The sequence below is a fragment of the Lepidochelys kempii genome, chromosome 24, assembly GCF_965140285.1.
Source record: "Lepidochelys kempii isolate rLepKem1 chromosome 24, rLepKem1.hap1, whole genome shotgun sequence".
Classification (NCBI taxonomy): domain Eukaryota; kingdom Metazoa; phylum Chordata; order Testudines; family Cheloniidae; genus Lepidochelys; species Lepidochelys kempii.
The window spans coordinates 14,661,883-14,683,953 of NC_136403.1; the positions used below are offsets into that span (position 1 = coordinate 14,661,883).

Below are 22,071 nucleotides of genomic sequence, written 5' to 3' on the forward strand. Positions count from 1 at the left end.
AGCTTTCGTGGGCTAAAACCCACTTCATCAGATGCATGGAATGGAACATACAGTAGGGAGGTATAAATACACAGCATATGAAAGGATGGGAGTTGCCTTACCAAGTGGGGGGGATGGGGGGTCAGTGCTAACGAGCCAGTTCAATTAAGATGGAAGTGGGCTAGTCTCAACAGTTGACAAGAAGGGGTGGAAATCTCTTTTGTAGTGCTAATGAGGCCAATGTAAACAAGGTGGCCCATTTCAAACAGTTGACAAGAAGGTGTGAGTATCAGCAGGGGGAAATTAGTTTTTGTCGTGACCCATCCACTCCCAGTCTTTATTCAGGCCTAATTTGATGGTGTCCAGTTTGAAAATTAATTCCAGTTCTGCGGTTTCTTGTTGGAGTCTGTTTTTGAAGTTTTTTGGTGAAGAATTGCCACTTTTAAGTCTGTTATTGAGTGTCCAGGGAGACTGAAGTGTTCTCCTACTGTTTTTTGAATGTTTTAATTCCTGATGTCAGATTTGTGTCCATTTATTCTTTTGCATAGAGACTGTCCGGTATGGCCAATGTACGTGGCAGAGGGGCATTGCTGGCACATGATGGCATAGATCACATCGGTAGATGTGCAGGTCAATGAGCCCCTGTTGGTGTGGCTGATGTGGTTAGGTCCTATGATGGTGAGCCTTGAATAGATATGCGCTACAAAAGTGATTTCTACCCCTTCTTGTCAACTGTTGAGAATAGCCCACTTCCACCTTAATTTAATTGGCTCGTTAGCACTGACCCCCCCGCCCACCTTGTAAGGGAACTCCCATCCTGGGACCCCACGGTGCTCAGTGCTGTATGTTATTTATTGTCTGCGTCACCATAGCACCTAGGACCTCTTTGCACTAGGTGCTGTATGTTGTTGTTTGTTATCTGCGTTACCGTAGTGCCTAGGACCCCTTTGCGCTAGGTGCTGTACAGAACAAGATACTTCCCATCTGGGTTGCAGGCAGCCAGCGCTGTGCGTGCTTCCCCATGCTCTGAGTTCCTCTCCTAAGCTACTTTGCACCTGCCAGGGTGATGCTCCTCCTGGGGCTGGCACTTCCCAGCAATGCCTCCTGGAGATTTCAGGTTTCACCCAAAGCAGCCCTGTCAGTGGGGCCCATGCATGGAGGAGGCCAGGACTCAGAGGGCTGGCCTGGTGTCCGTGCACCGAGTGCCCTAGAGCCAGGCGCCTTGTGTACTCATTGTGGATGTGTCCCTGCTGTAGACTCCAGTTCCTTGGGATGCTGTGGCTGTGGGTTAGTCTGATCAGGACCCTCTGCTGTCTCCCAGTGGGAGTGATTGGGTGTCATTCCCTGGGGCAAGTGGGCCTGTGGCTGGGTCATTAGGATGTTCCCAGGAAGCTGATCTAGCCAACAGCACCTGTCATAAAGTCAGCGAGAGATGAGCAGCTGAGCTCTGATGACTTAGTGCAAGGTGGCCACTGCTGGGCCCCGAACAAAAGGGTTTGATGTGGCTGTCACCCCCTTCAGGCGAGGCACTGTCTGCAGCAGCATCACCCAGCCGTTGCTGTTCCCAGCCCCAGCTAAGCCTCCCACAGAGAGCTGTTCTCCTTTCCCAGCCAGCTCCCACCTGAGCTGGGCTCTCTCCTTTCACCCCCTCTCTCCACGCCTGACTCCTGCTACCAGTATAGCGGTAAAACCGCTTGTTAGCCCTTCCCTGGCCAGCGTGAGGTTTGTTCACCCCGTGCTGCCCAGGGAAGGATGGTGACGATTCTATCCCAGTCAGGCAGCTGTTCAGGGCCCTGGGACTAGAGCTTGGTTGGGAGGCACGTAGAGAAGCCCTGTCAAGGGGGATGCTGTGACCGCTGCATGGGGGATGCCTGGGTTTCCCATGTTCCTTGCGCCATTGCAGTGTGCCCAAGTGCCATTCCTCCCCCAGGTCTAATTGAAGGTGGCCTGGGGGCCGCCTCTGTCTCAGGGTAACGAACCTGGTCAGGACAGGACCGTGCCTCCCTGAGCCTTTCCACCTACCCTTTCTTTCTCTGCACACGGCCCCACCCTGGCCCGTGCTGCACAGCTCTCTGGAGTGTGCTGGTGGCATTGTGGTGTGAGGAGACCAATCTTGGCTGGTAGCAGGTGCAGATGGGGCTGGCTGCTCAGCAAATGGATTCTGGTGGAGCTAGGACCAAGCCTGGTCAGGACCTGCTGGTTAGGCAAAGTCTTCTACACTTGATTCCTTTGTTTGGGTCTTTCAGGACTCTTCCCCACCCCTACTTTATTCCTGCAGTGTGTCTTAACTCCATAGGCAGCCTCTCTGCAACCCAGCGAGTGCTTGTTAAGTGGCTGCTTCCACTGAGTCTCTCAGAAATAGTTAGCAATGTTGCTGGATTCTCTGTCGTTGTTAGGGTCCAGAGTGAACACCACAAGAAAGGGGCTTTTCCACTCTAGCTTGGCCAGAAGCTGTAAGCCAAATGCAGGGATCCCTGCGGAAGGTACCTTGGCCTGTGTTATAGAGAAGATTGAGCAGGATGGATCATTGTGGTCCCTTTTGGCTGCAACTCCTCTGAAGGGACCTGTTGGGGTCTCAGATGGTGTGAGCAGACTCTGCTTGGGGTCGGTGTGTCTTTGCAAGGGGCTCACGTTTGGTGGGAAGCAGAATGCCTCGTACAGCTGGATTTCCTTCCGGGAGGTAGCTGGAACGGGAGGCAGTGCGTTGGTGGTGGGGGACTAGCAGGCGGGCTCCTGTTGAGTAGCAGCACGGCCCTGCCCATGCAGGGCAGGCCGGGTTGCTCAATTGGTCACACTCCTGTCCAGCTTACTTTGGGGCTGTCGCTCAGCTGTTCATCTTGTCAGTTTCCTCTTTGCCATTTTGTTCAAACAGCTGCCTTGATCCCAGCCCCCCTTCCCCGCCGTCCTTCCCCGACCTCCTGTCTCGCCTGCGCACTGCAAGGACAGCTGCCCCGGGAGGGACAGGGAGCCGGGGCTAGCACCCTCCATTTGCTCCCCCAGCTTCGCAGGCTCTGTGCCGGGAGCAGCTGCCCACGCCAGGGGCAACTGGACACTTTCCCCCATGGTGATACCCTCCAGCATTGAGGTGCCGCCGCCTCCCGCCATGCTACTGGCACTGCAGACAGACTGGGGCAGGAGGGAGCCCGAGTGTTACCTGCCATCTTCCCGCTGCCACAGGCAGCCATCCACAGGTGGGCTCCGGCACTGGGCGGTGGGGGATCGCTGGTGCCTGCCTCATCCTTGCGTGATGTACACGGGGGCCAGGGTTTGTGTGGAAGGGATGGGAGAGTGAGTGCTCTGTGGAAAAGGTGGCCAGCGGGTGCCTCGAGGTTGCACACTAGTCCCGTATCGTGAACTTCTCTCTGAACGATCTGGATGTGGGGGTGAGCACCCAAGTGACGAAATGGTCGGATGACTCAGTTATGGGGCTGAGATAGGGCCAGGGAGGGGTGCGAGGAGCTCCAGAGGGAGCTGGGTGAAAGGGTAGCTCGGTGGCAGACAGAATTCAAGTTTGCTGAATGCAAAGTGATGGGTCCAAAAGGGAAAAACTGAAACTGCTTGGACACCGGACAGGTGTGGAAATGACCCGCGAGCACTCATTGTGAGCAGCTTGGAGGAGAGTTCTGCCTAGGGCACAACCACAGCTAGAAAAGCCCCCTCACGTCTGGGCACATAAGGGCTGAGCTGGGGAATGTTTAATGAGGGAGACTTACATCTCTGCCCCCTCTTTGTAGAGCAATGGTGCAGCCTCCGCTGGAAATAGTGTGTGCATTACTGGGCACCCCAGCTCTGAAAGGATACTGCAGAACTGGGGACGGGGAGGTGTCAGAGAAAGGGGATGAGAACTATCTAGAGCCTGGAAAAACTGGAGAGAGACGGGGATTGTTACTGTAGAGATCTGTAAAGTGATCGGTGGAATTGAGAAGGGGTATTGGGAGTGTCTGTTCTCCCAGCCTTGCAGCTCAAAGACTAGGGGGCGTGTGATGAAACTGAAAGATGGGGAAACCGAAAACCCATCTGAGGAAAGACTTTGTCATCAGCTGCTTGATTGGCCTGTGGAATTGCCTGCCACTGGATGGTGATAAAGGGACAACTAAGGGGGGATCTGATCGAGCTCTACAAAGCATGACTGGTGTGGAGAAAGTAAATAAGGAAGTGTTATTTACTCGTTCTCATAACACAAGAACCCAGGATTACCCGATGAAATTAATAGGCAGCATTTTAACAATTGCAACATTAAAACAAACATAAGGAAGTATTTGTTCACACAACACAGTCAACCTGTGGAACTTGTTGCCAGGAGTGGGGATGTTGTGAAGGCCAAAACTATAATTGGGTTAAAAAAAGAACTAGGTAAGTTCCTGGAGGATAGGTCCATTAATGGCTATTAGCCAGAATGGGCAGGGATGGTGACCCTAGCCTCTGTTTGCCAGAACCTGGGATTGGACGCCAGGGGATAGATTACTTGATGATTACCTGTTCTGTTGATTCCCTCTGGGGCACCTGGCATTGGCCACTGTTGGAAGACAGGGTACTGGGCTAAATGGACCTTTGGTATGACTCAGTATGGCTGCTCTTATGTTCTTATGATAAGTCCAAGAGCTCAGCAAGATACAAAGAGGGAATGGGCATTTCTAGGGCTAATGGGAATGGCTGGAGAACATAGTGGTACCAAAGTGGGGCAGGGATCTGAAATCAGCTGCTTTGTAGCTTCAGCCAAGCTCTCTGAGACTAGGGTGAGAGCTATTATGGGCACAGGTTATCCCCATCTGCTGCTGCAGGGCGTCTTCCACCTTCCTCTGAACAATCTGGTGCTATCAAAGATGGGATACCAGGGTAGGTTACTCCTAAGGGCATTCTGCACCAAAAACATAAAAATTCTGCGCACAGTATTTTAAAATTCTGCAAATTTTATTTGTCAAATAACTGTGGAGGCTCCAGCATGGCACTGGGGAGTACAGACCACTGGCTGCACAGAGATAGGAGATCACTCTGCAGCTACTCCCCAGGACATGGCTCAGCAGTGAGGCTGCACCCAAGCCTGACACAGCACAAGGACCGAGTCTGCCCCAGAAACACCCCAGAGCCATGTTCCTCTGTGCCAGGTGCACCAGGTGTGGGCAGGCATGCTCAGCCCAGCAGGATCCAAGTGTGGGGGGGATTCAGATGTGGGTTGAGAGGGTTCTGTGTGGGGCAGTCTGGGTGTGGGAGGCGCTCTGGATGCACAGGGGCTTGTTGGGGGGTTCTGGGTGCAATGGTAATGGAACTCTGCAGGAGGTAAAGGTGGTTGGGGCTGAGCAGGGCAGGGTCTGGGTGTGATAGAGCTCGGCGGGGGGCTTGGGTGTTGGGGGTCCAGATGCTGGGGGAGTAGGGCTCAGTGAGGTGAGGATCCAGGTGCAGCTGGCTGGGGCTTGGTAGAGTGGGGATCCAGGTGTGGGTGGCTCTTTGGGATGGTCCAGGTGAAGGGGGAGTGGCACTCGGCAGTGGTATTCTGGCCTTGGAGGTGTGTGTGGTGAGGCTCGGCGGAGGGACTGAGTATGAGGTGGTGTGGGTGCATGGGGATTGGGAAGATGTGGGAGCAGTTCCCCGTACAGTGATCCCTCCCCCTGCAGCTGAGGAGCGATGGGTGAGGAGTTTGCAGAGCTTCCTGCAGCCTGGAGAGAAATCTGGGGGTGGGTCTGACCTGGTCCCGGATGTTGAGCAGGGGAAGAGGAAGTCTCGTCCTCCCAAGCCCAGCTGGAACTAGGAGCTGAGCCCGGCACAGGGTAGGAGCTACCAGCTGGGTCTTCCCCAGTCCTGCCCCACAGTGATTTACCTCTGCCAGCTGCCTTGGGCACGCAAAACATACAGCTGGGGAGGGTCGCATGCTGCTCTTGGGGCTTCCCTTTACTTCCCTGTCAGAAAGTCATTTTTCTGCGGGGAAGCAAAGAAATCTGCAGAGGGTCATGAATTCTGCACATGAACAGTGGTGCAGAGTTTCCCCAGGAGTAGTAGATGGATCTTGGGGCTGATCAACTCTGGCTGCTTCTATATTCCTATGGCTTTTTTGGGCTGCGGGTCAGATGGGGAGAGGAGGTGCTGTTGCTGGGCTATGGAGCTGGGGTTGGGTCCAGATTTGTCTGGGGTAGGGGGCCCAGGTCTCTGTTGACCGACCCACACGGTGGCCTCAAGGCATATCTTGGGGTGTAGAGGCTGGTAGGGAGGAAGGGGCTTGAAGCGGATGTTGTAGGAGTGTCATAGGTAGCCCATCACCCCCGTAGTGGACCAGGGTTGGGCTGGGACTGGCCCTGTCTGTCCTTTGTGTTGGGGGATCCCAGAGCCGGTGGCCCAGACATGCCCTTGCACCCTGCCCCTGCGCTGTGTATGGAGATCCCGGAGCCGGGGGCCCTGGCACCCTGCCCCTGTACTGTGTATGGGAGGATCCCAGAGCTGGGGGCTCCATCTTTCCATAGCAATTGGCTCTACTTCCTCCCCACCGCCCCAATCAGCTGCAAGGATTGCCTTGCTCCCTGGGGGTTAAAAATAATCCCGGCAGCTGTGCTGCTTGGGACCCCACCCAGCCTCCCAGCTGGCTCACCGATGGCACTCAGCCAAGTGCTGGAACGAGTCGCAGGCCTCCTCCCCAGTCCTGGCACACAAGCTCCTCAGCTGGCGCTGGGGCAGTGCAGGATGCAGGGCCCCGATCCCCGGGCGTGAGCTCCTTGGCTGGTGCCCAGATGGGTTACAGAGCCCCGATCCCTGGAAGTGAGCCCTTGAGCTGGTGCCAGGGCGGGTCGCAGGGCCCTGATTCCTGGGTATGAGCTCCTCGGTTGATGCCCAGGCAGGTCACAGGGCACCAATCCCTGCACGTGAGTTCCTTGGTTGGCGTCCAGGTGAGTCGCAGGGCCCTGATCCTAGGGCATGAGCTCCTCAGCTGGTGCCCGGGCAGGTTGCAGGGCCCCGATCCCAGGGCATGAGCTCCTCAGTCAGCGCCCAGGCTGGTTGCAGGGCCCCGATCCCGGTTGCCAGCTCCTTGGGTAGTGGTCAGCGGGTTGTGAGGCCCCAGTCCAGGCGTGCAGGATCCTGGCCCATGATTGCCTCAGCAAGCATGAGGGTAGTGTGCAGGCTGCATGCCCCAGCCCTGCTCTCTGCCCAGGGGCCTTAATTATTCTGGTGGGTGGCTGGGTGGGTGGGAGAGCGCTGGGGCCCTGCTGGCCCTCAGGGTTTTGACTCTGGTTCCTTTGAGCAATTTAGCTTATTTTTAAAAAACAAAAACCAAGATGGGAAAACACCCCAAAATGAACAAAAGTCCAGATGAACTTTGTTTGGGGTTGACCAAAACATTTCCTTCCAAGCGAATTTGTTTTGTTTGGTGAGAAAACTCGACACAGCTTCGGTTTGGCTTGGAACGGAACCGAATTCATTTTAGTTTTTTCAGTTTTTGCAGCCCCCGAACCGGCCTGGCTGGGACTAGGTCTCTGCAACTCCCAGTCCCGGCACCCCCAAACTAGGGCGCGCTGTTGCTTCAGGCTAAGTGGCTCCTGGTGGGCATAGCCCCGCGGTGGTCTTTGGCACCACATGTGCGCGAGCTGATTTGCAGCTACTTTGCACGTGGCCGTCAGTTGAGCGGGTGGGGGGCGTGGAGCGGCATCAAAGCTGGCAGCTGGGTGTGTGTGTGGGGGCTGCTGGGCTGTGTATGGGCGGGTGATACTGAGTTGGGGACCGCACCATCCAGCGGGAGGGGCAGGTGCAGGGGGATCCCGGGGGGGCGGGCGGGCCGAGGACTCGCACTGACCCAGTCTCCCTCTCTCTCTGCCCCTCAGGTGGCAGCAGCAGCAGCAGCGCAGGATGCCAGCTGCTGCCCGCCAGCCAGCCTGCCTCTCTGGGCGTCTCGCTTGCCACTGAGCCAAACATGTCGAGCCAGCACGGTCATGCCCCCTTCTCCAGCATCCAGTCCATGGCTGACCACCCGCAGGTACCGGGCTCTCCCCGCCTCCTCCCGCCTGGGCACCTAGACGGGATCAGGAGGCTGTGCAAGGAGCCAGCTCTGGCAGCAGGGATTCTAGATGCACAGGGCATGGGCTGGCCCTTGCCACAGGACGGACAAACAGCCGAGGAGCCCTGGAAGGGGCTGGAGATCCTCCTGGCCTCAGTGGGGATACGTCCGGCAGAGGGGCTTAGGGCTGGACGCAGGGTCCCTGCTGACCCGGCACAGCCTGGCCGGTGTCATGTGAGGGCACCGTTCCAAGTGGGGTAGCTACAGGTGAGGGAGGGCAGAGGGTGTGCCTGGGGGCACCCATCCCTCGCCATGACCGCCCATCCGTGTCTCTGCAGACCCTGCCAGAGCTGAGCGTCCTGCAGCGGCGAATCCCCCTGACCTTCCGCGAATCGGCCACGGCACCGCTGCGCAAGCTCTCCGTCGACCTCATCAAAACATACAAGCACATCAACGAGGTGAGCTTCTGGAGGCGGGGGTGGGGTGGGGGGGGCGTGCGTGCGTGCGTGCGTTGGCATCAACGAGGGGTCTAGCTTCGGGGCAGCACTGCCGCCCTTCCCGAGTGCACCGTGATGCCGCGCAGATTATGGGCTGGCCGAGAGCACTGGGAATGGGCAAAGCATGGGAAGTCAGCTCCCTGGAGGGGGGCCCCTGGCCTGGGATGCTGGTTCCCTGGGGGTTGGCGTGGGCAGGCTCCCAGGCCTGTGCCAGAAGGCTGGTGCTGACTCTTCCCCCCCCAGGTGTACTATGCCAAGAAGAAGCGGCGGGCGCAGCAGGTGCCCCCTGAGGACTCGAGCACCAAGAAGGAGCGCAAGGTGTACAACGAAGGCTACGACGACGACAACTACGACTACATCGTCAAGAGCGGGGAGCGCTGGCTGGAGCGCTACGAGATCGACTCGCTCATCGGCAAGGGCTCCTTCGGCCAGGTCAGCCCCCCAAACCCCGCCGTACCCCCAAAACCCTGCCATACCCCCACACTGCCCCCATGTCCCTAACCCCCCGCTACAAGATCAACTCGCTTATCGGCAAGGGCTCCTTCGACCCGCTAAGCTCCCAAACCCTGCCGTACCCCCAAAACCCCGCCAGACCCTCAGACTACCCCCACATCCCTAGCCCCCCACTACAAGATCAACTCACTCATTGGCAAGGGCTCTTTTGGCCAGCTTAGCCCTTGGCCCCCCCTGAATCTCCACTGTACCCTGAAACCCCCAGTCCCCGCCATACCCTCTTCTCCCCCTTCCTAATTCCCTGATATGAAATAAACTCATTGCTCATCAAGGCCTCCTTCACACACCTGTCACATCAACCCGAGCCCTGGTATGGCCCCTCCCCACCCCCACCCTGAGTCAGGCCGTGCCCCCGACAGCGCTCTGTCCCCCCCAGGTGGTGAAGGCGTACGACCACCACGACCAGGAGTGGGTGGCCATTAAGATCATCAAGAACAAGAAGGCGTTTCTGAACCAGGCCCAGATCGAGCTGCGGCTGCTGGAGCTCATGAACCAGCATGACACCGAGATGAAGTATTACATTGGTGAGTGGGGAGGGAGGTGGGGGGCTGGGGGAACAATGGGGAGGGCGGGGACGTTGTGGGGGCCGGGTTGTACGTTGAGGAGTTGGGGGGGAGGTCCGGTATCGGGGGGCTGGGATGTATATTGAGGAGTGGGGGGATGTTGCAGGGCCGGGGTAAATGTTGGGGGGGCTGGGAAGGTTATATCTTCTCGCCGTGCCGTGCGGAGGGAGCTCAGTGTGGGGTCAGGGGGTTGCGGTGGAAGGGAAGCACCCCCTTCCCCCCCCCCCCCCCCGGCTGTCCTTCACACTCCCTTCTCCACCCAGTGCACCTGAAGCGCCACTTCATGTTCCGGAGCCACCTGTGCCTGGTGTTCGAGCTGCTCTCCTACAACCTGTACGACCTTCTGCGTAACACCAACTTCCGCGGTGTCTCGCTCAACCTCACCCGCAAGTTCGCTCAGCAGCTGTGCACGGCGCTGCTCTTCCTGGCCACCCCCGAGCTCAGCATCATCCACTGCGACCTCAAGCCCGAGAACATCCTGCTCTGCAACCCCAAGCGCAGCGCCATCAAGATCGTCGACTTCGGCAGCTCCTGCCAGCTGGGCCAGCGGGTGAGTGCGCTGGCCCTGCCCCCAAGCCCCGCCCCCCTGTTCCATAGCCCCGCCCCCTATGCAACAGCCCCGCCCCCGCCGCATGCCCGGCTCTGCAGTCCCAAGCGCAGCCCCAACATCGTCGGCTTCAGTCACTCCTGCCAGTGGGTGAGTGCGCGGGTCCCACGCCCTGAGCTGCAGCCTCAACCCCTGAGCCCCATTCCTGTCCCATGCCCTATGTAATGGCCTTGCCTGTAGCCCCTCTCCCTGCTCTGCAACCCCAAGCACAGTGCCATCAAGATCGTTGACTTTGGTAGCTCCTGCTAGCTGGGCCAGTGGGTTGAATGTGATAGCCCTGTGCCATGGCCCCACCCCTGCACTTGTCCCCTGCAAGTGCAGCACTCTCAAGTTTGTCGACTTCAGCAGCTTCTGCTAGCAGGGAGTGTGCTTAGCCCTGCCTCACCTGTCCCCTAGCCCCACTCTGGGGGGACAGACTGAGAGACAGACTGTCCCACCTCTACCTCATCCCCACTGCCAGATCTGTGCTGCCCTGCTTTAGTGGTTACAGCAGGGGAGGCTGGGAGCCAGGACGTGGGTTTTCCCTCAGCTCAGGGAGCGGAGGAGGGTCTAGTTAGAGCAGAGAGGGGCTGGGAGCCAGGACTCCTGAGTTCTATCCCTGCTCTGGGATGTGTTTCCCAGCAAAGCCTGTGGGCCTGGCCAGTCTGTGCCCCCATGCGGGCTTCCTCCCTGCTCCCGTCAGGGGCTCATCACGCTGACCCTCATCTCCCCAGATCTACCAGTACATCCAGAGCCGCTTCTACCGCTCGCCAGAGGTGCTGCTGGGCATGCCCTATGACCTGGCCATTGACATGTGGTCTCTGGGCTGCATCCTGGTGGAGATGCACACGGGGGAGCCTCTCTTCAGCGGCTCCAATGAGGTGAGGGATGGGAGGGGGAATTGCTGCTGGGGCTGTGCCCTTGGGCAGAGACCAAGGCCACAACCCTTCTCTGGGTGGGAGGGGGGAAAAAGGTCCTATTGGAGGCGAGGGGAGGCCCATGGTGCATCATGGGGGCTTTTATTTGGGTGTCTTGGGCCAACCTCCCTGATTGGACTACATCTCCCAGGATGCACCACAATAATGTGACTCCCATGATGCTCCTCAAACCTTCATCAGAGAGGAGCATCATGGGACATGTATTCTAGCCAGGGAGCTCAGAAAAGGGAAACGTTTTGGCAAAATGCAAACTTTTGCTCCCGGGGAAATTTTCAGTTTTTGAAGGAACAGTGTTTCCACAGAGAAATCCTCTGAGTGGAAAATTCCCGACTGGTGGCAATCAGGATGTCACCCCTTTCTGGGGTGAGAGGCTGGGCGCGGCTGCCCCAATAACGGGAGGGAGTGGGGCTGGGTGGGGGCAAGGCTGGCAAGGGCGCCCCATGACGCGTCCCTTCCTCCCTGCAGGCAGACCAGATGAACAGGATTGTGGAGGTGCTGGGGCTGCCGCCCCCACACATGCTGGAGCAGGCGCCGAAGGCCCGGAAATATTTCGACAAGCTGCCCGAGGGGGGCTGGGCCCTCAAGAAGAACAAGGAGGTCAAAAAGGTAATGGGGGTCCTTGGGGTCCTCACCCCACGCTTCTGATTCCCTGCCCCCGGTCTCCCCCACAGGATCCCTGTTCTCCCCATGCACCTCTTCCCGGCATGCTGGCCCCGATGCCAAGCCCTCCCCCATGCTGCTGGGATCCCTGTGCCTCCCATGCTGCCCCCACCCCAGGGAGCCACCCTATATCCTGCACTGCTCCCTACCATCTGCTGCCAGGAACCCCGCTCCCCCCGTGGCACCAGCTACCTGTGCATTGCCCTCCATCTGCATTTCCCCCACTTCCCCTGCGCTGACGGGGCCATGACGTTGCCCCCCGACTGCTGAGATTCCCATGTCCCCACTGCTGCCCCTCACTGCCTGTCCCACTCCCCACCTTATCCCCGCCCTGCCGGGATCCCTGCGTCTCCTGCATGCTATGCCCGCCCCCCACCCCATCCCTGGTCTGCTGGGATCCCCTCAACCCCTCCCTGCCCTGCCAGGATCCCCATGTCATTCCCCACTCCCCCACCCCACTTGTCTTCTGTGCTCCCCACTGCCCTGCTGGGATCCCCACATCTTCTGCATGCCCCTCCGATCCCTGCCCTACCCTGCCGTCTGTCCCTCCCCCCCGCCACCCCCACACTGTATCTCCTGTAGTCCTCCCCACCCTGTCGGGATCCCGGTGCCTCCCGCCACCTGCCAGGATACCTACATCTCCACCCTGGCTGGATCCCTGCATCTCTCCTCTCCCCCTGCCTCGCAGGACCCCTGCCTCTCTTCCCCCACCATGATCCCGAACGGGACGCCCTGCTGAACGTGTTTCCCTTGCAGGAATACAAGGTGCCGGGCACACGGCGGCTGCACGAGGTGCTGGGGGTGGAGAGCGGGGGACCCGGGGGGCGCCGGGCGGGCGAGCAAGGCCACTCGCCCTCCGACTACCTGAAGTTCAAGGACCTGGTGCTGCGCATGCTGGACTACGAGCCGCGCAGCCGCATCACGCCCTTCTACGCCCTGCAGCACAACTTCTTCAAGAAGACCAGCGATGAGGGCACCAACACCAGCAACAGCAACTCCACCAGCCCGGCCATGGAGCACAGCCACAGCACCAGTACCGCCAGCTCCGTCTCCAGCTCGGGTACGGCCCCGCTCCCCCGTCCCGGCCCCCGAGTCCCCAGCTCGGGTACGGCCCCGCTCCCCCGTCCCGGCCCCCGAGTCCCCAGCTCGGGTACGGCCCCGCTCCCCCGCCCCGGCCCCCGAGTCCCCAGCTCGGGTACGGCCCCGCTCCCCCGCCCCGGCCCCCGAGTCCCCAGCTCGGGTACGGCCCCGCTCCCCCGCCCCGGCCCCCGAGTCCCCAGCTCGGGTACGGCCCCGCTCCCCCGCCCCGGCCCCCGAGTCCCCAGCTCGGGTACGGCCCCGCTCCCCCGCCCCGGCCCCCGAGTCCCCAGCTCGGGTACGGCCCCGCTCCCCCGCCCCGGCCCCCGAGTCCCCAGCTCGGGTACGGCCCCGCTCCCCCGCCCCGGCCCCCGAGTCCCCAGCTCGGGTACGGCCCCGCTCCCCCGCCCCGGCCCCCGAGTCCCCAGCTCGGGTACGGCCCCGCTCCCCCGCCCCGGCCCCCGAGTCCCCAGCTCGGGTACGGCCCCGCTCCCCCGCCCCGGCCCCCGAGTCCCCAGCTCGGGTACGGCCCCGCTCCCCCGCCCCGGCCCCCGAGTCCCCAGCTCGGGTACGGCCCCGCTCCCCCGCCCCGGCCCCCGAGTCCCCAGCTCGGGTACGGCCCCGCTCCCCCGCCCCGGCCCCCGAGTCCCCAGCTCGGGTACGGCCCCGCTCCCCCGCCCCGGCCCCCGAGTCCCCAGCTCGGGTACGGCCCCGCTCCCCCGCCCCGGCCCCCGAGTCCCCAGCTCGGGTACGGCCCCGCTCCCCCGCCCCGGCCCCCGAGTCCCCAGCTCGGGTACGGCCCCGCTCCCCCGCCCCGGCCCCCGAGTCCCCAGCTCGGGTACGGCCCCGCTCCCCCGCCCCGGCCCCCGAGTCCCCAGCTCGGGTACGGCCCCGCTCCCCCGCCCCGGCCCCCGAGTCCCCAGCTCGGGTACGGCCCCGCTCCCCCGCCCCGGCCCCCGAGTCCCCAGCTCGGGTACGGCCCCGCTCCCCCGCCCCGGCCCCCGAGTCCCCAGCTCGGGTACGGCCCCGCTCCCCCGCCCCGGCCCCCGAGTCCCCAGCACCAGCTCCGTCTCCAGCTCGGGTACGGCCCCGCTCCCCCGTCCCGGCCCCCGAGTCCCCAGCACCAGCTCCGTCCCCAGCTCGGGTACGGCCCCGCTCCCCCGTCCCGGCCCCCGAGTCCCCAGCTCGGGTACGGCCCCGCTCCCCCGTCCCGGCCCCTGAGTCCCCAGCTCGGGTACGGCCCCGCTCCCCCGTCCCGGCCCCCGAGTCCCCAGCACCAGCTCCGTCCCCAGCTCGGGTACGGCCCCGCTCCCCCGTCCCGGCCCCCGAGTCCCCAGCACCAGCTCCGTCCCCAGCTCGGGTACGGCCCCGCTCCCCCGTCCCGGCCCCCGAGTCCCCAGCACCAGCTCCGTCTCCAGCTCGGGTACGGCCCCGCTCCCCCGTCCCGGCCCCCGAGTCCCCAGCACCAGCTCCGTCTCCAGCTTGCGTGCAACCCCTACGTCTGTCCTGTGTTCCCCCAGCACCAGTGTGACAGGATTCCCGGGGTGCAGACTGGACTGTGGGACCGCTGTGCCCCCTTAACTCTCTCGAGCCTGGGCTGTCTCTCACAAGCAGCAAACCCCTCCAGGCGCTGTGATCACTCAGTACAACAGCACGTCGAGCCCCACACCCAGCGAGCTTGCCTGAATGCTCCCAGAGCCACTCATGAATCACACAGAGAAAGGCACCCGCCAAATCCCCCCAGCTCCCAGTCTTGTACCTCAGGAATATACCGTCCTGCACTGCTCAAGACGAGCAGTGCAAATTTATTAATTGGTTCACCACTTCATCAGGGGAAAGTGGCTATACACCAGCCTTTGCACACCTGAGCAGATTCACCAAACGCTTCAGGCAAACTCAGTGGGAAAGATAAACAGTAAAACAAGTTTATTGACTACAGAAGAGAGATTTTAAGTGATAAGTGAGAGGCAAAAAGTCAGAGTTAGTTACCAAGAGAACAAAATAAGCACACAATCTAATCTTAAACCTATAAGACACTAGGCAGTATTTAGATCAAGCAGTTTTCTCAACCCACTGGATGTTAGTTCATAATACACAGGTTTCACCCTTGAAACCTGGGCCAGTCTCCTTTGCTGGAGTCTTCATTCTTCTGAGCATCCTTGTTGCTTGCAGTGTAGGGGGGGCAGGAGAAAGGCCCAGCGTGGGGCCCCTGGGTTCTGTTTTATAGCCTCAGTCCCATGTGCTTGGAGCACACAAGTCCAGGCATGCCTGGGGGGCATTGCTGAGTCACCAGGCAAGGCTGAGCAATTCCCCTGGTGTGGCCACATGCAGGTGAGTCATTGCATCCTAGCTCCCTTGCTGGACAGTGGCTGTTAATGGTTGTGTGACACCTGCCTGGGTGTTGGTTGTGCCCCAGTTATTGTCTCTGTGGAGCTTGGGAGCTTCCCAAACCCACAGCATATTTGAGTGAGAATCCTACAACACAATTCTCAGAACTTCATAGGCATTAATGATAGAAGAGTGGGGTTTCAGCAAATCAGAGCCTGTCCCATGATGCCTCACAAAGCATGCTTCATATGCAATATCACGATTATAGACAAACGTTGACTAGGGGGGTCGCAGGGTCCACTCCGGGGCGTAGAGTGTCCCAACCAGAACCATCCGCTCCGTCTGCAGCTTGGGTATGGCCCCAACTCCCTGCCCCAGCCCTGGTACGGCTCCTGACCCCCCAACACGGCCCGCTTCGTCTCGTGCTCTGGTACGGCCTCCATATCCTCCAGCCCCGCTGTGGGGCTCAGCCATGGCACCAGCACCGCCCCATCTTCTCCGCCCCATCCCGACTGCCTCTCTCTTCCCCCCCAGGCGGCTCCAGCGGCTCTTCCAATGACAACCGCAACTACCGCTACAGCAACCGCTACTACGCCAGCACGGTCGCCGCCCACACCGACTGCGAGATGCAGAGCCCCCAGGTACGCCCGCCCCCCCCCGCCGCCGCCCACACCGACTGCGAGATGCAGAGCCCCCAGGTACGCCCGCGCCCCCCCCCCCGCCGCCCACACCGACTGCGAGATGCAGAGCCCCCAGGTACGCCCGCCCCCGCCGCCCACACCGACTGCGAGATGCAGAGCCCCCAGGTACGCCCGCTCCCCCGCCACCCACACTGACTGCGAGATGCAGAGCCCCCAGATACGCCCTGCCCCCCGCCACCCACACTGACTGTGAGATGCAGGGGCCCCAGGTATGCCCCGCCTCCCCCCGCCGCCCACACCGACTGCGAGATGCAGAGCCCCCAGGTACGCCCGCTCCCCCGCCACCCACACTGACTGCGAGATGCAGAGCCCCCAGATACGCCCTGCCCCCCGCCGCCCACACCGACTGCGAGATGCAGAACCCCCAGGTAACTCCCCCCGCCGCCCACACAGACTGCGAGATGCAGAGCCCCCAGGTAACCCCCCCTGCCGCCCACACCGACTGCGAGATGCAGAGCCCCCAGGTAACCCCCCCCGCCGCCCACACCGACTGCGAGATGCAGAGCCCCCAGGTACGCCCGCCGCCCACACCGACTGCGAGATGCAGAGCCCCCAGGTATGCCCGCTCCCCCCCGCCGCCCACACCGACTGCGAGATGCAGAGCCCCCAGGTATGCCCGCTCCCCCCCGCTGCCCACACCGACTGCGAGATGCAGAGCCCCCAGGTACGCCCGCTCCCCCCCGCCGCCCACACCGACTGTGAGATGCAGGGGCCCCAGGTATGCCCGGCCCCCCCCCGCCGCCCACGCTGACTGCGAGATGCAGAGCCCCCAGGTACGACCCCCGCCACCCACACTGACTGCGAGATGCAGAGCCCCCAGGTATGCCCCGCCCCTCCCCCCCCCCGCTGCCCACACTGACTGCGACATGTGGAGCCCCCATTAGGCTCCCTTGGGCGCTGCCCCACCCCCCCTGCCACCCACCCCAACTGCAAGATGCAGAGCCCCCAGGTACGCCCCCCCGCCGCCCACACTGACTGCGAGATGCAAAGCCCCCAGGTATGCCCCCCCCCGGCGCAGCCCACACCGACTGCGAGATGTGGAGCCCCCAGGTACGGCTCCCTTGGGCGCTGACCCCCCCTCCCCACTGACTGCGAGATGCAGAGCCCCCAGGTATGCCCGCCTCCCACACCAACTTCAAGATGCAGAGCCCCCACGTATGGTCCCCTTGCTCCCCGCTGCCCACACTGACCATGAGTTGCAGAGCCCCCAACATTGCTGACACCCCATGCTTTTCTTCTCCCAACCCCTTTAGCCCGTTCCCAGCCCTGCTCCCCTCACCGCTAGCATCTGTCTCTCTTTCCACAGGCTCCTCCCCAGCAGCAGCAGCCGCGCCTCTGGGCTGGGGGGGATGTCCCGGCGCCGCCCAGCGATGGCTACCCGCCGATCTTACCTCACAAGCCCACGCCCAGCCAGCCGGCGGCACCGCACTTCCATGGGGCGGGCCCGCACCCGCTCTTCCAGCCGGCCGGGCGCACCCACTACCATCGCCCGCCCGTCTCGCCCCACGGCCCCGAGTGCATGGAGCTGGGCCCGGGCCCCCGGCACCTGGACTGCGCCCCTTTTGGCTCGTCGGCGTTCCGGACTAGAGCGGCGGTGGGGGGGCGGGCGGGCGAGGGGGGGCTGCCGCTGGCCTACCCCCCCCACCTGCGCAGCCGGGCGGAGCCCGAGGACTCGGCGCCCATGCTGGGCGTGTGCGTCCCGCAGAGCACGGCAGCCAGCTCTTGATGACTCCTCAAGCCATAACGCTCTTAGGATGCGCCGCCCGGCGGGGGGCGGGCACAGTGCCCACGGATCTTCACAGCCCTGAAAGCTGGCGCTGCCCGCCAACCCCCCCTCCATCCCGGGAGCCGGCGCTGCCCGCGGCCCCCCTGCCTCGGAGCCAGTGCCGCGCCTCCTCTGGGAGCTGGCTCTGCCCGCCACAACCCCCAGGGGGTGGCAACACTCATGGCACCCTGTCCTGCCCCGGAGCCAGCGCTGCCCACGTTCCTCGCCCCGCCCACCTCCGAGCCACCGCGGCCTTTGCTCTCCCATAGAGCTAGCCCCACGCCCACTACCCCCCCATGCCAGTGCCACCCCTGCTGCCCCACTGCTTAGCCAGCAGAGCCATCGCCCCCTGGCACTGTCCCTACCCTGTGTCCGTGTGGTTCCTACTGTAAATGGTTCCTCGTTAACACTGGCTCCCTGGGCCGGGTGGGGCCGCCGGGAGGGGGCCACCGGCTGGACAGAGGGACCCTCTGCACTTCACGGACTGATGGCCGGGCTGCCCGCCCCACTGTCCAACTGGAATTGCTGCTAAAACTGCCCCCTGCCCCGGGCAGCAGGGCCCTAGCCAATATTTATAGACACCGGCCCCTCCCGCTGTGGAGAAGGAGTGCCCTGATCCCCCTTCCCCCCATGTCCTGGGAGAGCCCCGTGGCCCTCTTGCCCTGCCTCCCCCTCCTCCCCCTCCAGGATGGTGTGAGCCTCCTCCTCTTCTTGCCCTGCCCTCCCCTCCCCCACCCCCCGCGTGTGTGGGAACACCCCTGGGGATGAGCCCCGTGGTCTGACAACCCGGCACTGGCGTGGCAGTGAGCTGGGCTGGCCGTTTGGCCCCAGTGTGGCCATGGTGGCGCCTTGTCTGCCGGCTGCCCCCTCTCCGTGGCTCGTGCTGTACTGTTTGTCTTTAATTTATTGTACCAAAGACGGTGCGCGGCTTCCCCTGGAGAGGCCGGAGGGGCTGCCCCGTCGCGCCCTCCCGGCACGGCCCCTGCGCTCGCCGCTGGACCCGGGGCCTCTGCTTTGGAGGGGGTGGTGAATAAAATAGTGACAGCAGCTCCGCCGGCTCCCGGTCCCTCTGCTGGCGTCCTCCGCCCGCGGGCAGCCTGGAGACCTGCCTGCTGCTGCCGACACAGCTGCTGGCTCTGGGGGGGAACCGTGGGATTGCTAGACCGGGGATGGGGTGGGGGTGGGAGCAGTGGAAAGGGGAGAGGGTGACCTCCATTTATCTGCCTGGGCTGGTTAGACTGTGAGCTCCTTGGGGCAGGGCCTGGCCCAGTGGGGCCCTGATCTCAGCTGGGGCAGGGCCTGTCTCTCTCTGTATCTGGGCAGCGCCCAGCACAATGGGGCCCCAATCTCAGCTGAGGCATGGACTGTCTCTCACTGTTTGGGCAGCGCCTGGCACGACAGGGCCCTGAAGTTGGTGCCCTTTGTCCCCCTGTAACAGTCCATAATGCTAACAAGTCTGGGAGGAGAAAGGGCAGGACCGTGGGGTAATTTGGAGACATTGCTATTGGACAGTAGAAGCCAAATGTAAAACTGTCTCCCTGTGCCAGGGGTGCCTTTGGCAGTTCCTCCCCGCCCCCCACCAAACTGTGGGCAGCTGATGGCTTGGAGACCCTGATGTCAGACAGGGCACCAACTGTCTGCGCTTGCCAATGAGCTGGGGAAGCCCTGGAGCTTGGAGCCTGCTCTCAGGGAGGATCTATTTTGCCCCAAGGGGAGTCTTGTCCCTTGTGGGGCACAGTGTCCTGCTGGTGGCTGGGATCCACACTGTGGGGCAGGGGACTCAGGCCTGCGCTGGAAACTGGAGGCGATTCATGGTGACTGGTGGATCCCAAACTGCCCCCCCCCCCATGTGGCAGGTGGACATGCATGCACATTGCCAGGGGCTTGCTCTGTGTGTGTCCTCCTGCGATGCCCATAGAGAGCAGCCAGCAAGCGCCAGAGCAGGTAGGTCCTTCTGGCCCGACCCTCCTGGAGCTGGGCAAGTTCAGGTCCCCGCTCCAGCCAGCCTGGGGTGCTGGACAAGGTGTCTGACATTTGGAGCCATGGGTCCCATGTCGCTAGAAGGGGCAGGGGCCAGCCCTCGGGGCTGCTCTGAAATTGGCCAGCCAAGGTGAGTCTGGCAGGAGAAGTGGGCTTGCCTCACCTGTGGAGATCTGGGCTGGTTTGGTGAAGTGCTGATACTGTGGTGCATCATGGGAGCTGTAGTTCATTCTGTTCTCTATGGGCTGGACTTCATCTTCCATGATGCACTGCAGTCATGCCTCTTGGTGAGTGCATTGTGGGAGATGTAGTTTGGCTGGCTCGTGCCCACTTTCTCTAATGGAATATACTCCACAGTGGTAGTATGTCAGACTACAACTCCCAAGATGCACTGTGGTGGCAGAGTGAGAGGGGTGCATCATGGGAAATATAGTGCAACAAAGCCCAGCTTGTGGTGGGGTGTGAGGCAGCTGAACTACAAGACCCACGATGCACTGGGGCTGAGCCAGAGAGGAGAGAGGTGCATCATGAGAGTTGTAGTTTGAATGGCTCATCCTCCATTTTCCTCCTAGGGGAAGTATTTCCAGTAAATAGTCTATTGCCCATGATGCACTCCAGCCTCTCCGCAAGAGGGGAGATAACTCCAGTGGCAGAGCCAGAGGAGAGACTGGTGCATCGTGGGAGATGTAGTCCAGCTAAAGTGCCCAGCCCAGAGAGGAGAATGGGAGTGTGATGCACCTGAACCAGATGTCTTATGTGGCACCATGATGTGCCATTTCTGAATCTTTTGGGTTTTTTGTTTGGCCAAAAATCAAGGAATTCTGTAGGGAACATGCACCCTGCCCTGCCCGCTGGGACAGCTCTGGTGCCAGAGTGGAGGCACTGTGGACCCAGTGGAGGCACTGCTGCAAGCTGGCGTCCCTGCTGTTTGTTCTTTGTCTGGAGAAAGGGCATGGGTGGTGTTTCCACTTGCGGGGGGGGGGAAGCCTTGGGGGACTTGAGCTTATGACTGAGCTGCAGCCATAAGAACAGCCAGACTGGGTCAGACCAAAGGTTCACTGAACCCAGTGTCCTGTCGTCCGACAATGGCCAGTGTTAGGTGCTCCAGAGGGAATGAACAGAACAGGGAATCATCAAGTGATCCATCCTGTCGCCCATTCCTAGCTTCTGGCAAACAGGCTAGGGACGCCATCCCTGCCCATCCTGGCTAATAGCCGTTGATGGACCTATCCTCCAGGAACTTGTCTAGTTCTTTTTTTTAACCCTGTTACTGTGTTGGCCTTCACAATATCCTCTGGCAAAGAGTTCCACAGGTTGACAGCCAGCCGAGAGAACTGGGAGCAGATGCCATAGGCAGCTGGTTGGAGTTTGCCAGCAGCTGAAGCCTTCCTAGCCAGCATGGAGTCAGTGGCTTCAACCTGCCAGGGGGGCAGGTTTCTCAGGGGGGGAAGGAGGGGGGCAGGTTTCTCTGGTGGCCAGGGGCTGCACACCAGGCTCGAACAAAGAGGCTAGGATTCTGGCAGGCTGCAACACCCCTGTTTCCAGCACCCATGTGGGGCTCCAGCCCAGCTAGCTTGAGACAGCACCTGCCCTAGTATGCTGCTGCTGGCTGAGCCAGTAGTCACTTTGTGCTGGGGTGAGTGCAGGCCGCAGTCCCTGAGGTTGGCAGTATTTGGTTCCCAGGCAAAGGTCAGGGCCCTGCCTAGCCGCTGCCTACTGCTTGGGCTCATGGGATCCTTAGCCGGAGGCAGCAGGCATGGGTTCAGATCTATGGCTGATCATCATCTGCCCCTTGATCACCCTGGTGCTGGAGCCCCGCCAGGCCAGGCCCTGTATAACTCCTGACCCAGAGACATGCCAGAGATCTGTGTAACCTCACCTGGCTCCCTGAGACATGCCAAGGCCCCTTACAAACCCCCAGCTCCCCCCACCCGCCAATGTATGTACACCAGAGGTAAACCAGGGCCCTGTATATCCCCTGTCCCCCTCCCAGACACTTCAGTCCCTGGGTAGCCTCTCTCCCTTTGCACATGCTTCAGGGCCCCATATAACCCCCATCACCCCAGAGATTCCCCATATAGCCCCTGCCCCCATGAGGTACATCAGGGACCCATAAATCCTCCTTTGCTCACATGCGAAGGAGAACATTAGCAAACAGACACAGATTTTCCCCAGTGCAGGTGAGTAACCATTGGAACAAACTCCCCCGGTCAGGGGTGGAGTCTCCAACCCTTGGTGTCTTCCAATCCAGACCAAGGGCCCTCCTGGAAGATGCTTCAATCAAACCTACAGGAGGCAATCCAGGGGTAACAAGGAGATTCTCCAGCCTGGGATACACACGAGGGCAGACTGGATGATCAAATGGCTCCTTCTGACCTTGGAACTCCTGGATCTATGGAAGCAGTTGTGTTTCCATCCCACTTGCACACGGGAGCCAGTGGGGCATTGAATTTAAAGTGAACTGGGGATGGAGCTGAACGAAGGCTAAGGTCAAGGGAACTGGGGATGG

General features: G+C 61.3%; 1 protein-coding gene across 1 annotated transcript in view; it reads left to right on the forward strand.

Moving 5' to 3' along the window:
• LOC140902571 (dual specificity tyrosine-phosphorylation-regulated kinase 1B) overlaps nt 1-18,629 on the forward strand; it is a 31,462-nt gene extending 12,833 nt beyond the window's left edge. Inside the window, exons 2-11 of the mRNA XM_073322786.2 lie at nt 7,782-7,933; nt 8,293-8,412; nt 8,695-8,883; nt 9,341-9,488; nt 9,791-10,077; nt 10,848-10,994; nt 11,517-11,657; nt 12,468-12,771; nt 15,651-15,757; nt 17,124-18,629. Coding sequence (XP_073178887.1) covers nt 7,871-7,933; nt 8,293-8,412; nt 8,695-8,883; nt 9,341-9,488; nt 9,791-10,077; nt 10,848-10,994; nt 11,517-11,657; nt 12,468-12,771; nt 15,651-15,757; nt 17,124-17,543 — 1,926 coding nt within the window. The 5' untranslated portion in view covers nt 7,782-7,870 and the 3' untranslated portion in view covers nt 17,544-18,629. The remainder of the gene's footprint in view (nt 1-7,781; nt 7,934-8,292; nt 8,413-8,694; nt 8,884-9,340; nt 9,489-9,790; nt 10,078-10,847; nt 10,995-11,516; nt 11,658-12,467; nt 12,772-15,650; nt 15,758-17,123) is intronic.
• Nucleotides 18,630-22,071: the final 3,442 nt, after the last annotated feature.